The sequence below is a fragment of the Daphnia pulicaria genome, chromosome 4 (genome assembly GCF_021234035.1).
Source record: "Daphnia pulicaria isolate SC F1-1A chromosome 4, SC_F0-13Bv2, whole genome shotgun sequence".
In the NCBI taxonomy this organism is placed as follows: Eukaryota; Metazoa; Arthropoda; class Branchiopoda; order Diplostraca; family Daphniidae; genus Daphnia; species Daphnia pulicaria.
In genome coordinates, this window is record NC_060916.1 from 13566351 (window position 1) to 13582439 (window position 16089).

The 16089-nt window shown below is 37.3% G+C and overlaps 1 protein-coding gene across 2 annotated transcripts; it reads left to right on the top strand.

Moving 5' to 3' along the window:
• Nucleotides 1-391: 391 nt before the first annotated feature.
• Nucleotides 392-15703, top strand: LOC124337077 (LIX1-like protein). 2 transcript variants are annotated; one of them, XM_046791107.1, is made up of 5 exons: nt 392-977; nt 10781-10944; nt 13091-13231; nt 14067-14324; nt 14494-15703. In XM_046791107.1, the coding sequence occupies exons 1-5, from the start codon at nt 641-643 to the stop codon at nt 14650-14652; spliced, it is 1059 nt and encodes a 352-aa protein (XP_046647063.1). In that variant the 5' UTR covers nt 392-640; the 3' UTR covers nt 14653-15703. The 2 variants fall into 2 exon arrangements, with proteins under 2 accessions (XP_046647063.1, XP_046647064.1); XM_046791108.1 differs by lacking the exon at nt 392-977 and adding an exon at nt 9356-9829.
• The last annotated feature ends 386 nt before the right edge of the window (nt 15704-16089 follow it).

Consider the following 16089-nt stretch of genomic DNA (forward strand, 5'->3'; position numbering starts at 1 on the left):
GCTGTAAATGCCCACCATCTATAAAAATATATATACATGTGTACCTGATGACGCTAATTGAGTTTGATCGTAATGAACTTGGATAATCACCAAGCTGCTGTATATTATTTGTCCATCCAGGTCTAGATAGTGCTACCTCTCTGCACACACGCAACATTCTTTTGAAGATATTAGCCACGGAAAAAAAGCTTCATCCGGCTACGAAATAAGTCTCTCTAGATGATGTAATAGGCTAGACGAGAAAAACCAGGAGGTGAGAGACTGAGACTGAGAGAGAGACTGGAGGGGCTTTATAGAAGGTAGGAGGAGCTTGACGGGAGGGGAGGAGTTTGACAGAGTGTATCCACTTATATAGTCGAGTTGTAATCATCCCGCTCGTCATTGCAGCGTGCACTCTCGTCTGTACAACGACACCCAAAACTCTGTGCTCAATTTTTTTTCGAATTTCCCGCCAGGTAAATAACTCCCACTCAAACCAAACCCAATCGGATAAATACGAACAGAAAAATGTTGTCGCCCATGTGAAATATTGAAATTCTACCCAAAAGAAAAAAATCAAAGTGTTTAAGTGTCGATTAAGTGTTTCAGTGATCAAATTGAATCAAAAGAAAATCATCAAAAGTTAAATATTTCAGTCAACATGATGCAACATCATCAAAGCGGACGGCCGGTTGCCGGCCCGAGCAGCAGCGGCAGCAACAACAGCGGCAACACGGTCATCAACCGTTCGAAAGTGATCAAAGGTCCGTCGTCTCGGACCACCAACGGCGGCGGAGAAGCTTCTTCGGCGTCGGCGTCGGCCGGCGGAGAGGCCGGCCACTACAACAACAACAACAACAACAACAACACGATCAAAGGTGGCGGGGCGACGGCCGCCAGCGTGTCGGCCAACGAATTCAAAACGAAAACGGTTCTCAAAGAGGCCGTCGACGCCGTCGTCAGCAGTTTCGCCAAGCACAGCCAAGGATACGGTCGAGGTGAGTGAAATTCTTCTTCTCCATCAAATCATATCCGATCGAGTTACATCCGCTGGAGTGGAATCGAAAAAATAAATAAAAACCGTTGGGCGATTTATTATATAGATATGCCCATTATCTTATTACGTCTCCGGGGTTCAGCATCACTTTATACATCTCAGAGCTGTGGTTGAAATAGGAGCCGGTTTGAATTGATTAGGTAAAGAGAGAAGAACAGCAGTCCATCATCTCTCTAGCTCTCCGGTGCGGATGGAAACTTTTTTTTACCTGCGGAGGAATCAAAAAATAAAATAGGCGCGATCCCATGCGGAGAAAATATAATCACAGTCTCACCAAACTTTTCTACTTCTTCTTCTTCTTGATCGACCCCAAACCATAAAAGTCTCGAGCATTTCTGATCTGTTTTACATACACACACACGTGAAATTATATAGACATGTATACGCAATGCTGCGCTAGCGCACAGAGAAATCGGCCATAGGTAATGTGAGCGGCGGCGGAATTCCAGGAATGAGATATGGGAAAAATGTGTTTTTTTATTTTTATAATATTATTATTACTTTTTTTTCCCCCTCACTTGCACAAACGGACGGGTACACACAAAAAAAAGTCTTATATTTTTCCAGACATGTCAGACAGCATGTGATTTGGCGTTTCGTTGAAGGATGATGGAAGAGCAAAAATCAGAGAAAAAGTAGAAAAATGTTTTTCACGGGTACATATACCCTTGTTGTGTGTGTGTGTGTATATATTATTGATGGTTTTGTGATAAAACTGGGCGTCTTTTTGGCTGGCCCGGCTGGGCCCCCTTTTTGATTTTTATGATGGATATTCTTTTGCGTAGAGATCCGAGAGTCGTGACGGCGGCCATCGGTGGGAGGGAAGAAAGAAAATGTAAGATTTGCATACGCGACAGACTAAGACGCGCTATATTACCTCAGTTGAAGAAAAGTGTGTCACACAACACAAAAAGGTACACAAAAAAAAATTGAATTAAAAAAGATTTTTATTTTATTTTTTGGCTGGCATTCCAGACGAAATAATTGCCCATCGGGTCTGCTGTGCTCTCTCCCCTTCTCTTTTTTTTGGGTTGTTGTTTCCCTTGAGAAAAATGTGGATATAATAAAGTCGAGAGAGCTATAGTAGACTATATAGAAGCGGCGCTGCTGCTGCTGCATTCAATGAACTTTCATCAAAGTGGAACGAGTTCACCTGTTGAGGGGAAAAGAGACTCTCTTTGATAATCTTTGAGTTGAGGGGGGGGGGGGATAAATAAAAAAAAACAGAAAGAAAAAAGGGGAACAAGTCGTGCGAGAGTGAGTCTAATTGGAGACAATCACACAGGGTCAGACCGGAGGAAGCTCAGCGGGGTTTTTTTAGATTTTTTAATACTACAATTTAAAAGAAATAGAAAAATTTGAAAAAAAAGGATGTCACTGAGAAAAATTAAAATTTTTATTTTTTAAAAATGAAATAAAATAAAAATGGGAAATAAAAAAAAAAATTTTTAAACAAAAATTCGCATTAGATTTTGATGGCGGAATTAAATTTTTGTATAAAAAAAAAAAAATTGAATCACAATTTTTATTTTATTTAGAGAAATCAAAAATAAATTTTTTTGATTCGCGTTTATTGATGAGATATGCGTGTGACGGAGTCATTGGTTGAGGAATGTCGGAAAAATATTATATTATTTTTTTTTTCGTCCGGAAATTACCATAATGAGGGGTGGAAGAAGAAGAAGAAGAAAAATACACGACGCTCATTGTGCGAGAGCGTCTCTCTAGTGGAGCGTGACTGGGTGATGTCAGAGGTGGCGCCGCCGTGTTTGTGTTGTTCCGCGGTCTGTTAAAAAAAAACTTAAAAAAAAAAAAGAATAAGAAGAAGAACCTTACGGCGTAGTTTGACCCCATCGGTTGAACTCTCTGCTCTCTTGAGGGCTGTCGATGATTCCGATGCTTCCTCCGACCCCTCGTCGAGCGTGAGAACGGGATACAATGAAGCCAGCAGAAGAAAAAAATAAAATATAAATGTTCCCCTTTTTTTCTGTGTGTCGATTTGTCCCGCCCCAGTCACGACGGCGCATTCCTCATCTCTTTATAAATTTTTTGGGGCATTTAAATAAATATGATATTATATATATCCAGCAGAAAAAATCCGCGCAATTATTGTCTTGGTTATATAACTGTTCACGGAATGTTGTTGTGTCTATACAACAACCTGAAAAAAAAAACGAAAAAAAGTTGTTTATGGTTGATGGGCGCACTGTATTACGTGCGCAACACGAATTCTAGATATTTTTTGGTTAGATATTATTATACCTTCTTCTTCTTCTGGGTTTGTTGTTGGCTTATCTGATTTGTTTTTATTTATTTAGATGTAGGTATACTATAACTCTCTGGGATATGATATGTAGACATAACTCTGTCGGCTCAGGTATGTGTGTGCTGTTGTGTGTGTGTGTCGTTTTGTGTGATAAGGAGAGAGAGAAAAAATCCGGCGAAAAAATAAAATAAAAAATAAGAGGGAGGAGCTTTTGATTTGATTTGTGAAGGAAAACGGGCGGACTTGACGGAGCCCTTCCCAGTAGCCGGATAAAAGATAAATTGTATTTCTATTTATATTTGAATAAATCATTTTTATTTAAAAAAAAAAAAAAGACTTTGTTGTATAAAAGCGAATTGTTGACCGGCTGATCGATTTGACATTTCCGGTATAATATTTTGGGCGTGGATCGCCAAGAAAAATGTTATTGTGAATGACTTTTTTTTCTTTTTAAAAGATATATGGGGGCCAGCAGCCAACAACAACTTTTGTGACTGTTGGCTGCACTGGTCAATGGTCGCTGCTTGCTCGTTAAGTTTAGTTTCTTCGCCGCGTAGACAAGAAACTTGTCCACGACTTTTCTCTATTATATTTCAAAAAAAGTTATATCGCCACATCTTTTGGCTCTCATTTATAATCCGAGAGCTTGATAACTTTTTCTTTTGACTCTGTGTGGGATGATATTCTTTTGGGGGGGAAATTGGAGGGTCCACACGACTTTCGTTTGTCTGGGAATTAAAAAAAAACTGGTTTTGGGTTTTTTTTTTTGTTTTTCGGAGGTCGTGCCAGTGAAAGAAGACGAGAAAAAACAAAAGACGGCATGAGACACATTAGTTTTATATTTTATTTTATTTATTTTTCGTTGCAATGCTGATGGACAAGAGTTGGAAAGGGGAGTAGCTGGGAGAGAATTTTTTGGTTTGTTTGTTTTTTGTTTGTTTCTTGGGTGTTGTGTGCGCCGTAAATGTCCGGCATGAATAAATCAAACCAACTGAATTTATAGAATGGAACAACAAACAAAATAACAACCAAAATTAGATGAATATAAATATATAATATAAAAAACAAAACCATTTTGGAATTGATATTCAAGGGTGACCGAGTCACACCCAAAAATTATACACGACAAAATTTCAGGATACACGGAAATGAAAAGGACATTTTTTGGCCGTCGGGAATAATTCTGATGAAAAAAGCGACGATTCAATCAGCGAGACCTTGTCTTGTGTACAAATGACACTCGCCACATTGATTCGCATTTGTTTTTGTTTGTTTTTTTTGGGTGGAAATTTAAAATAAATTTGAAATTAGATTTGAGCGTGACGCCCTTTTCACGGCTGACACACGTGTCGTCTTTTTCTCGCTATTTTTATTGCCATGTGCTATTTTTCGATGTGATAGTATTCCTTTGATTTTTTCTATTCTTTTTGACCAAAAGGTGTCTGCTGTCGCTTCTTTGAATTTTATTTAACGACCGGTCGTAACTCGTAACTCAAAAGACGCAAAAATTGTGAAGAAGACGGGCAAGAGGAGCGAAGGAAAAAGGAGAAAAAAAAAGTTTTTTTAAAATATATTTTTTAAAAATATTATATTTGACGTTTGAAGAAAAAAATCACGTACGATGTTTATTTTCGTCTCGCGGGTCGTGTCCCCATTTTCTATATATAGAAAATTTTGAAATTTTGAAATATTTTTTATATTTTTTGGAGGCGCCAAAATAATTTTTTTTTTTTTTACAACCGGAACGCGCCGATTTGATTTTTTTAAAGATTCGTTTTAATGTGATTTTCATCCGGAAATTACCGAATAAAAAAAGTGATTTATTTTAATTATTATCATCACCCTGTAGCGATGAGAGTTTTAAAGACACATTGAATCAAAAAAACATCACAAAAAAAGGCTACAATGTGCATCTTTATATAAATCTATTTGATGTGAATTGTGATGAATATAAACTCGGTTTTATAATATTGGCGCTGCTGCAATTTCATAATTAGAAAAAAAAAATTCTTTTTTTTTTGAATTTATTTTAAACAAAAACCCAAAAAATCTTTTCCACGCATATCTTATTCCGCTCGCTCTCTCTCAACTACAGGATCATTTGCATATCCGGGCGGCTCATCTTTTGGGTTACCTGGGAAGAAGAAGAAAAAAAAGATCTTTTCGCTTTGTTTTCTATATGTAAATAATACTACTTCTTGTGTGTGTACGTCTACATACACCTCTCTTCTTATTCAAATTTTTTATTTTTTGTTTTAGCGATTTTATTATTTATTTTTTTATTTTTTTCGCGAAGCGCTAATTAGCGGTGTGGGGGGAAAAATAGCGGCGGATTTCCCAAAAAAAAAGGGGCTGACTCCTCCCCTTTTTGTGTATTTCATGCAATCCCAACCCCTCGAAAAAAAAAGGACATAAAAAGAAAAACGCAAGAGGTTAAGGTTAAGGCTAAACACGACGACGGGCGTGAACTATGACCGGGAATTTCAAAATAAAATAAAATAAAAATTCTTTTTGAAACCGACGACGCTGGAATAATCGCCTGAAGGCGTCGTCGGCGCCATCCAGCAGTTTGAAAAAATTCGAAATGTTTTTCTTCTTATAACACAAGATGTGATACATACAAGAAAAGGTATAAATATCATTTACATAAAGCAATCATAGACGGAAATCTGAGAGGATAGCCCCCAAACAAAAGAATGAAGAATAAGAAAAAAGAGTTCTACCATGTGGAAAATATATTATATAGTAACCAACGCTGTGTGTAGTTTCACGTTGTGTAATAATAATTTATATTCGATTATCATCTCCTGTGGCTCTCATTCTTATCTCCTCCACCAAAGAAAAGAAAAAATCCCAGTGTACAACAAAATCTAAAGAAAACTGGACAGAAATAAATCAAGGGCGGACATAGTATCACGGACCAATGAACAAGATACGTGTATACATCTCTATCCTTGATTTCGGCATTTCGCCCAGCTTTTGATATATTTAGAGCTATGATGAAATTGTCTGCAATATAGCCTCGCCCTTATTTCTATTTGCATAGACTCGATTTCTTGTTTTATTTTTTCTGATTTTTAAAGAGAGAAAGTGTTGTGTAATCGTGTAGCCCATAGTTTAATGCTGTTTCTGAGCTATATATATATATATATTATATCTCGATCATATATCACGGGACCCCCTTTGTGCTGGTTTTGCTGGTTGCCCAGCATTTTGTACCTTTTTTTTGTGTGTTTCATTGGGGTCTCACGTTTCTCACGAGTTTTTTCCCCGAGAGAGAGAGAGAAGATAAGAGATGCAGCAACACATAGCACAAAAGGGTGGAAGAAAAAGAAAAGAAAAAAAGGGTTATATGTTATATGTGTGTGTCTAACAAGGCGCAGGGTCATATTCACAGCACACAAAGGCAACAAGAGTTTTTGAGCGTGACCCCCCGTGATCAGCTGTTTAGATAGTCAAATGCTCATTTTCCCTTTAAAGATTTTTATTTTTGTTAAATATTTTTCTGCTGAGAATGAAAAAAATAATTTTCTTCTTTTTTCTTCTTTGATTATCAAATAATATCATTACGCGTTTCGTAATTTTTTTGGTGGGGTTTTTCTCCCCCGGGAGTGTCTATATAATAATCAAAGTCAAAATATTTTTTTCGGTTAACATTCTTTCAGCGCTAGCTCATCATAAATCAAAAAAAGGTATATAGGATATTTACACGTATATATATATATATATACTGTGGAGGTAGGTAGGTAGGAAAAAAAAAGAGATTCATCAAAGAATTTGCATATGGGATTGGGAGAGATCCATCAAAAAAGGAATATCCCATCCCACATGGTGGTGGTTGGTTGGTGTCTGACGCTATATGATTGTCTGCGCGCCAGCACACAACATCACACAAGAAGCCAAAGAAAAAAAACCCCCAAAAAAGATGGATTAAAAGTGCGCGCCTATAGCGTTATTATTATTGTTGTATGGTATTATAGATGTACCAAAAGTCGTGATCAACACCCAACGCAACAAATTTCATATTTATTAAACGGCCAAGGATCTTTTTTCTTGGATAGTTTGTGTGTCGTGCACTCGAGAGATTTATATATATATATATCTGATCAAGATTTCATTTTAATTTCCCACGATTTTGAGTCGAGAAAATTTATTTTATTTCATTTTTTTTGCGCTGGTCGTTTTTTTTTTCTAAATGATTAAAAGGCAATTTTCAACCCCCGGACGCGCGCTCACCTTCTGCTGTTTGTGTTATATATAATATATTTTTTCCCTTTTTTCTTCTGTGCTCAATTTACAGAAACGCCCATCTTTCTTCTTCTTTCTACTCTTCTACTCTCGCATCCATTAGACCTCCCCCATTGTTTTGGCGTTTTTCTTGCTGGTCTCTCTTGGTCCTAAAGGTTGGAAACAACATCCGCATCGACCGAATATGATTATGTGGCTCATTAAATGGCGGAAAGGTCCTAAAATAGCACAAAAAACCACCAATTATTTATTTTATTTTTTAAAACGAAATTCAATTTTATTTTCGAGCGAAAAAATAAAAATAAAAAATATTTTGGCGATAATTTATCGCCCGCGTGCGCATATACCTGATAGGTGCAATAAAAATTGGCGAAAAAATTTTTTCAAAACATTTTTGTTTTGTAGAAAATATTTAAAATAAAAATTCTTCCGTGGGATTTGTTTGCTCTCCTTTCCGCTCCTCCTTCTCCGGTCCTCTCTCTTTCTCTACATTATATTAATATTCTATTTGGTAAACTTTTATGGTACAATCAAATTTAATTACCTTGCGCGGGGCGAATGTTGTATCGTAAAATAAAAACAAAAAGAAAAAGAAAAAAGAAGAAAAACGATGCCCTCTCTCGGCTCATTTATGATTTTCTTTTATTTGAATCTTTTGACCAAAAAATGAAAGTTGCCGAGATTTATTCCTCTCAAAAAGAAGATGCTACTTCTTTTTCCCGTGTTCTTCTTTTTTTAAACAACAATCTGATTAGTTAAACAACGAAATGGACACTCATCGGAAAACACAAAATTTTATTTGATTTAAATTATTTTCTATTATAATTATATTATAATGTAACACCGGAGCAAATTAAGATTTAGTCAAACTCGTTGGTCAGCTGTCATATAGAAAACTCAAATAAAAAATCCAGTTAATTAATTTTTTTTTAAATTTAATTTATTAATTTACATTTTTTTAAAAATTCCAAGAAATTTAATTGGTGCTCGCAAATAAAAGGTGAACAAAATAAACAAACTCGAAAAAATAATAAAATAAAAAAATAAAATAAAAAACAAACTTTTGTGCCTACCAAAATCGGGGTCGTCGTGACTGGTGTTCTCATTCCTTTTTAGCGTCTGGTAGATTTTTATATATTATAAAAATATATTTTGTTTTCCTCTCTCTCTCTCTTACTATCCACCTGTTTTTATGGAAAGAAGAAGAAGAAGAGAAAAAAAAATATTTCTTTGTCTCCGCCCGCAACTTGTTTTCTTCTTCTTCTTCTTCCTCCAGCGCTACACACAAACTTAGACACACACACACACACAAGAACAATCTACCTTTCCAATCTTCTTCTTCTTTGGGGGCTCTCTGTGACCCCACGGTCCACCTTTCGGTAGTTGGAAGGCCCAAAAGCAGAGCTCGAAGGAAAGAAAAGAAGAAGCGGAAGAATTAGAAGGAATGCAGGTAGAAAATAGAAGAAGAAGAAGAAGAAGAAGAAAGAGGTGGACTGGGAGGTGGCCAACAGTTTCTTCTTCTTCTTCTTCTTCTCCGCGTCTTCATCAGATCCTCCGCGCGTTCTTCAACCTTTTCTCTCCCAAGTCCCAACCAACCAACCCCGGCGTGTATGTCTGTTCTTTCGTGGTTTTGTAGATGCACCCGGCACTTTTTGGGTTGACTCCGCAGGGCTCTTCCATCCTCATCAACCAGAAGAAGAAGAGGAGGAAGAAGTAAAGAAGAAGCTTTAAGCTATATATCCCCCCCCCTCTCTTTCTCCCTACCTCCACTCTATCCACCAGGTAGAGACTGGGAAGCCAAAGGTATGAGGACTATAGTCGTTGCTCGGCCTCTGAACCGAGTGCACACAGCTGCTGACCGATTTCTTTATATTCTTATTCTCATCGCAGTGCAGTTGTTCACAATTTTCAATATTTAATCGACACACCAATAGTGACCAACAGTTTGTGATGGTGACCGATTGAATTTGACAATTTGAATTCAATTTCAACCACATTATATTCAAAAGTGTTTAGATATAGTGAGCGTGTCGATGCGGTCGTGAATTATTTGATTAAACGAGATCCAATTTCACCCCCAGTTGTACACTACAACAATCTACCGAAATCCAAACCCAAAGTGGTTCATCTGTTCCGAGTTCATTTCAATAATAATAAATAAGAAATTAAAATAAGCTCAACCCTGTCGGCTAGTGGCAACATGTTGCTCTCCGACTACGATCTGCCGTGGAATCCTAGCAGGATTTACGAAGAGATCGGCGTCCGCCCACGTACCAAAGGTATATTTTTAAAACTATATAGCTATAATAATAATAATACTACGACGTCATCATATATCCTTTAGATATAACCGATGGGTCGGTACTATTTAGACCCTGGATAATCCGGGATTATCGCGTTAGATTGATCCCCCCCTGAAACTTTATTCTGGTTTCGTATTTCTATTTCTTTTAAAAATGGGGAAAAGCGGATTTGATTCGGTTGATGTGACAGCATCAGAGAGGTTGCCATTGTTTTGTTTGGTATACTTTTTTCCCATTCAACTTTGGCTTCTTCTTCTTCTTCTCAGAGTTTTTATTTTAAAAAATATATTAAAAAAGGAAGAAAAACAAAATTTATTTTGACCGTGTAACGCCCCGGGTCATCTAGAAAAGGTGGTGGTTACCTGAAGAAGAAGAAGAAGGGAGGCTAGCTCCGTTTGGAAATTGTTATATGGCTGTCGGGCACAAAAGAAAAAAGACTCTCGGCTGCTGCTGCTGGATGGAAGAAAAAACTTTTTTTTACAGATGGAAAAGTCTCTCTCCAACTTCTTTTTTGATCATATTCACAGCAGACAATTGTCTGTCGAGTATAAAAACCGGACCCTGCTGCTGCTGCTGCTGCTGTCTACCAAGAGATTTTTATTTTTTCTTATTTTTTCCGTTACGGTTGGACGGTGTGGTGGTCACGCCATCCGCCACTCTGTTTCTCTTTCTCTCAATTCGTGAGCACATAGTAGATCGACCCTCTCGAATCCAAATCAAAGAAAAACCCCGGAGCCAATTTATTATATATCAAAAGTCATTTGAACCATTTTTTTTCTGATTATTATTATTATTATACGTGTGTGTGTATATATATCCAAAAGGCCCTGGAGCTGTTGGATCTTGTATTCTGCACGCCATATAGATTTGAATATGATCAATTTCTAATTTTGATATTTTTTAATACATTTTTTGTTGTGGCAATAGTGAACGTGGTGGAAGCGCTGCAAGAGTTTTGGCAAATGAAACAGGCCAGAGGTGCCGATTTGAAGAATGGAGCCCTGGTCATTTACGAGTCGGTTCCGTCCTCGTCACCGCCCTACGTCTGCTACGTCACCTTGCCCGGCGGATCCTGTTTCGGCAGTTTTCAGGTAATCATCATTCGTCACCAATCGATCCAGCGAGCAGCTATAGCGCTCCTGGAAAGAATTTTTCCTTCCTTCTCCATTTCTAAATCCCCCACCAAAAAAGTGTGTCGAGTTACACGAACGAAGCTCTAGCCCTTGAGCGCCCGAAAAAATTCTCTTACAAACCGTCGCTCTCTCATCTGCATCAACGGATGGATCGAATAAGAGAAAAGAAAGAAGAAATGCCTCCTGCTGTTGTGTGTTTCTACCGAGAGACTGTGACTGATATAAATGCGCGTCTGATATATTTTTTGTTCGAAATAAGGAGAAAACAGTAGTTGGGATATGCTGGCCACCAAAGCCAAAAGCCCAGGCTGCTCCTGTGCAACACAATATCATTTGGGGGAGGGTATAGATATTTATTTATTTTGACATCTTCATGAATTTGGCTTTTTTTTTTAAATAAAATTTTTTTAAACCTTTTGTCCCTGTGGTTGTTGGATGACATCCATCAAGGTGGAAGTTAAAATAAGTAAAAAAGATGGGGGGGGGGATATACTATTTATGGGTGGGTCAGAGGTCGTTTTTTAAAAACCCCAACAAGAAATTTATTTTAAATTTTTTCGTTTCCAGGGAAATTTTTTTTTTTTCATAAAGCCCCATAAACTTTGTGTATTTTTTTTCCCTCCCTTTTTTAAAAATCGTAAATACAAAAATTTCCCTTCAAACGATTTTTTTGGCGTCTGCCACGTGTGTTTGACGGCCGTCATAAACGTGTACAATCTTATAGAAAGCTTTTTAGAAATGGGGGGAAAATAAATTCCGCAGAGCTTTTTTATCGGTGACATCAGATTCCCCCCCAGTTGTCTAATGGCCAAGTTTGAAAAATTTCGCGCGTCTTTTTCTATTTCTTATTTTTGAAATTGAAATCACCGGAAGTCGGCTTTTTTTACCTGGTGGGGTGGGCACACCCCCCAATAAAAATGAAAGGGGGGGATTGTGTTGTCAACAAAGTTGATCTCTATTTTCGGGCTTTTAACTTTTTTATTTTTAATTCCTTAAAAGGTTAAAAGTAAAAAAAAAAAAGCCAAGGACAAACGTGTCCATTCTGCAACCAGAGTCTATAATAATACCTGTGTTCAAAAAATATATATCTAGAAAAAAAAATAGGAGGGGGGGGGGAAAAGAAATCTTTTTGGGTATATATTATTGGACGGATGATGGATGGCCTGTAAGAGAAAAAAGGAAGAAAAAGTTTCTTTCCTTGTCCAGCCAAACGCAGCGTGCCTTATTTTTCCAACCCTGGCCAGCCGCCATTTTTAAAGAGCTGGAAGAAGACCCTTTTTCCTTTCTTTCCTTTCTCAACTATAAAGAAAAATACCTTTATAACCATTTCACCCAGACACACCAGCAGAGTTCACCCGGGGCTCTTATATCTTCTCTTTAGGGAAAAAAAGGAAATTATTCCGGGGGGTTATATACAACATCCATCATTTCATTCCTAAAACCTATTGAATTTTTTGGTGAGTTTCTAATAAAATATCTATGAAATCAAATCGAAATATTGGTGCCAGGGGGATGTATTAAAAAAGGTATATATGAGCTAATAGATCGATAATGATGATGATGACAACATTAAACAATCATATCAGAGCTATGATGATGATGATGATGATGATGAACAAAAATACAAAAATTTACAAAGTAGCCAAAACGGTGTGTGTGTGTCTGTGTGTGATCACTTTGATTAGTCACGGTCTCCCGGCGATGTTATATATGCGCTCCTCCATATCAATTTTTGTTATTCTTTTTCTTTTGTTGAAATTATATTGACTGAAAAATAAAAAATGAAGGGGGGTCCTCTATGTGTGATGATGGGGCCGCCGCCGTCGTCGTGATGATGAAGCGAAAAATTCAAAATTCCCGCTTCATCATTCTTTAGAAATAAATAATCAGTAGAGAGAGAGAGAGATGGAGGGTGTTTCAAATAGAATATCATGCGTTATTTTTATATATGTATATAAATACAATATTTCTTTTTCTTCGGCGGGTTTTTTAGTTTTGAATAATGGACTCGAATGCCCCCGGTCTCTTTTGTCGGATGATTTGTTTGTTTTATTTTATATTTTAAAGATTTAATTTTGTTGATTTCTTTTTTGGAATATTAAAGAATTGCCCGACGAAAGCAGAGGCCAGACGCAGCGCTGCCAAAATCGCCCTGATGAATTCCGTTTTCAACGAGCACCCGTCACGGCAGATCTCGGACGACTTTATCGAAAAGGCCGTCGCCGAAGCCAGAGCCTCTTTTAAGGTAAAAATCAATCAAAAATCAATTATTTACTGCACATTTTTTGGGCGGCATTATCTACGACTGGGCATCGCTGGTTCTATATTTTTTGAAAAAAATAAATACCCGGACGACTTGATGTTTTACGAGTGTACGTCTGTCAAAACGCGCTGTGTCAGCTGTCAAATTCTGGTGGAAAATTTTCAGTTTTTCTGAAGGGCGGAAAATGTTTTATTTTATTTTTTATTATTTTTCGCGGGGACACCATCAAGAAGAAGAAGAAGAAGAAACAACCCAAAAAATAACAAATTCTTTTGAAGAGTCTCTCCCAATATGAGCAGGTGGTTCGTGTCCAGACACAACCGAATCTTTTTTTATTTTTTCCTCCCCTTCTCTGTTGCCTTTAAATGGAAAAATATCTAAAAGAAACTCTTTCTTCTTCTTCTTCTTCTTCTTCTTCTTCTACTGTGACAAGGCGATGCACTCACGAAAGCCAAGAGCCTTAAATATTCTCTCCCAACCGAGCAGCAATGTCATTTCCATGTTGGCAGCCAGCAGCAGCCAGCAACCACCAGGAGCCGAGTTGGCAACAGACTCGTTTCTTTTTCTTGATTCCTAACAAACACTTCAACAATTCAACAACAGCACGGGGGCATATAAGGGGGGGGGGGTGGAGTCGAGGAAAAAAAATAAGAAAAGGAAACAAAGCTGGTATCTAATATTCAAATGAATCCTCTAGCAATGTCCGTCGGGGCTAAAAAACAAAATATAATTAAAAATTGGGAAAAAAATGAGAGAGAAAATAGATTCGTTTTGCTGGACGTTTTGATTCTTATTACGTCCATGTACACGCATGTAGGGCGATCCGGACGAAGCGGACAATCCGAATACGGGCATCGGCGCCTTCCGCTTCATGCTGGAGGCCAACAAAGGGCGGACCATGCTGGAATTCCAGGAGCTGATGACCGTTTTCCAGTTGCTGCACTGGAACGGCTCTCTCAAAGCCATGCGAGAGCGCCAGTGCTCCCGACAGGAGGTGGTGGCCCACTACTCGCACCGCGCCCTCGACGACGACATGCGCTCGCAAATGGCCCTCGACTGGATCGCCAGAGAACAGGTTACACATTTTTCATTTTTACCTTTTTTTGAATTTACCGCCCTGATTGGGTACGCGGCGATATCTTCATATAGATTCACTCCCAACACTTTGTGTGCGTCTATAAATTATTGGCGCGAAATTTGAAATGTAAAAATTTGAATTTTTTTTTGTACATTTTAAAATTCAGGAAACTCCTGGGATTGTGAGTCGCGAATTGAATATGGCCGAAAGGGAATTGGAAGCGGCCCGGCTGGCCGGCCGAGAACTCCGTTTTCCCAAGGAGAAACGGGAGATCCTGATGCTCGCATGTTCTCAAGTAGCTCACGGAGACGGACTCTCAAGTTAAAGAAAAGAAGAGAATTAAACAAAACAGAAAATTTCTAAATTCTTAAAAAAAATATTTTTTGGAGAAAATAATCATCCAGCAAAGGACAACAAACAGCGCATCTTTTATTACATATAAAAACTATGACATTTTCTTGTTTAAAATCCCAGGCTGCGTGATTGATCGTGAATTGTGTGTGTGTGTGTATTTTGTTCGCCCGCGGTTAAATATGTGTGGAAAAAAACAACTTTTTTCTTGTGTCTCATCTCGTTCATTAGGCGCATTCTAATATTATTTCGTATACTATTTTACATATAATTAACCCTCCACATTTCTCTGTAATATTATTTTTCAATTTTTTTTTTCTTCCCGGTGTTTATATAATTCTTTCCCGCATGCAAAAAAACAAGAAAGAAACGAAAAATGATGGGCGATTTTATACAGCCGAACCAACGTCAGAAATATTCTTTAGATTTTCAATTCTCCAGTGAAGTTATACCACGACGAAATAATAACAAAAAAAAAAAAGAAAAAAAAGAAAGAAAATCACGCAACGCATCCATCACGAAAAAAATGCGCGAAATCAAATCGAAAAAAGGGGGATGAGAAAGAGAGAGATACGTAATCGGACATTTTTTTTTTCTTTTTGTTGCGTGTGTGTGTGTGTGTATCATATATTTTATATAGAAAACAAAAACCAAAAGACTTAGAAAAACAAAAACAAAAAAATGAATTTTTAGGTGTGAAAATGTGTGCTGTATGCTGTGTGTAACTTTTGCAAATTTTCCAATGTGGTCCACAATATAATTTTTATACGTGCAGAGCTGATGCTTTTGAGAAAGTTTAATAAATAAAAAAAAATCAGATCGTGATTTGATTGCGACGCCATCTCTCAGATGTGACCAGTAATAAAAAAATCACGAAAATAAAATAAAATCAGCGCCTCTAATTTTTGATTTGATTTAGCTGAATATATTTGGGCGTGGCAGAAACAAAAGAAATTTCTCACTTAAAAATAGTTCCCTGCCCATAATTCCCTCACTACTCAATTTGCGTGTTACTCCAATCCTAATAAAAATTAAAAATAAATGATGACAATTTTGTATTATTTCCTCCGCAGCGCGCAAATGTTCATTACTCTGTTAATTGTATCGGTAGGGGAGTGCCCGATTTTTGATTAATGTTTTTTCTTCATTACTATTGGCCGTCGAAAAAAGGGCGGCATTTTTTAAAATATAAAGAAACAAATTTTGTAAATTGTGATTCGAAAAAAAACAAAAAATGAAAAGAAAATGTTTTTTTAAAAAAAGATACGCCAAATAATACACAAAGCGGTGCGGCTGAATCGTCCGTCCAAGAAAAAAAACGATTTTCGTTTCTCTCGTCACGGTGTTTTTTTCTTTTATTCCATTCATTCAATTGCCAAGACATTTTAAAAAACCATTTCTTCACTTTAAG

Excerpts from the sequence above, each read along its gene's own strand:
- LOC124337077 (XM_046791107.1), top strand. The coding sequence starts at position 641 with ATGATGCAACATCATCAAAGCGGACGGCCGGTTGCCGGCCCGAGCAGC. Across the intron at positions 10,945-13,090 it reads CCTGTTTCGGCAGTTTTCAG|AATTGCCCGACGAAAGCAGA; the intron begins GTAATCATCATT and ends GGAATATTAAAG. Across the intron at positions 14,325-14,493 it reads ACTGGATCGCCAGAGAACAG|GAAACTCCTGGGATTGTGAG; the intron begins GTTACACATTTT and ends TTTAAAATTCAG.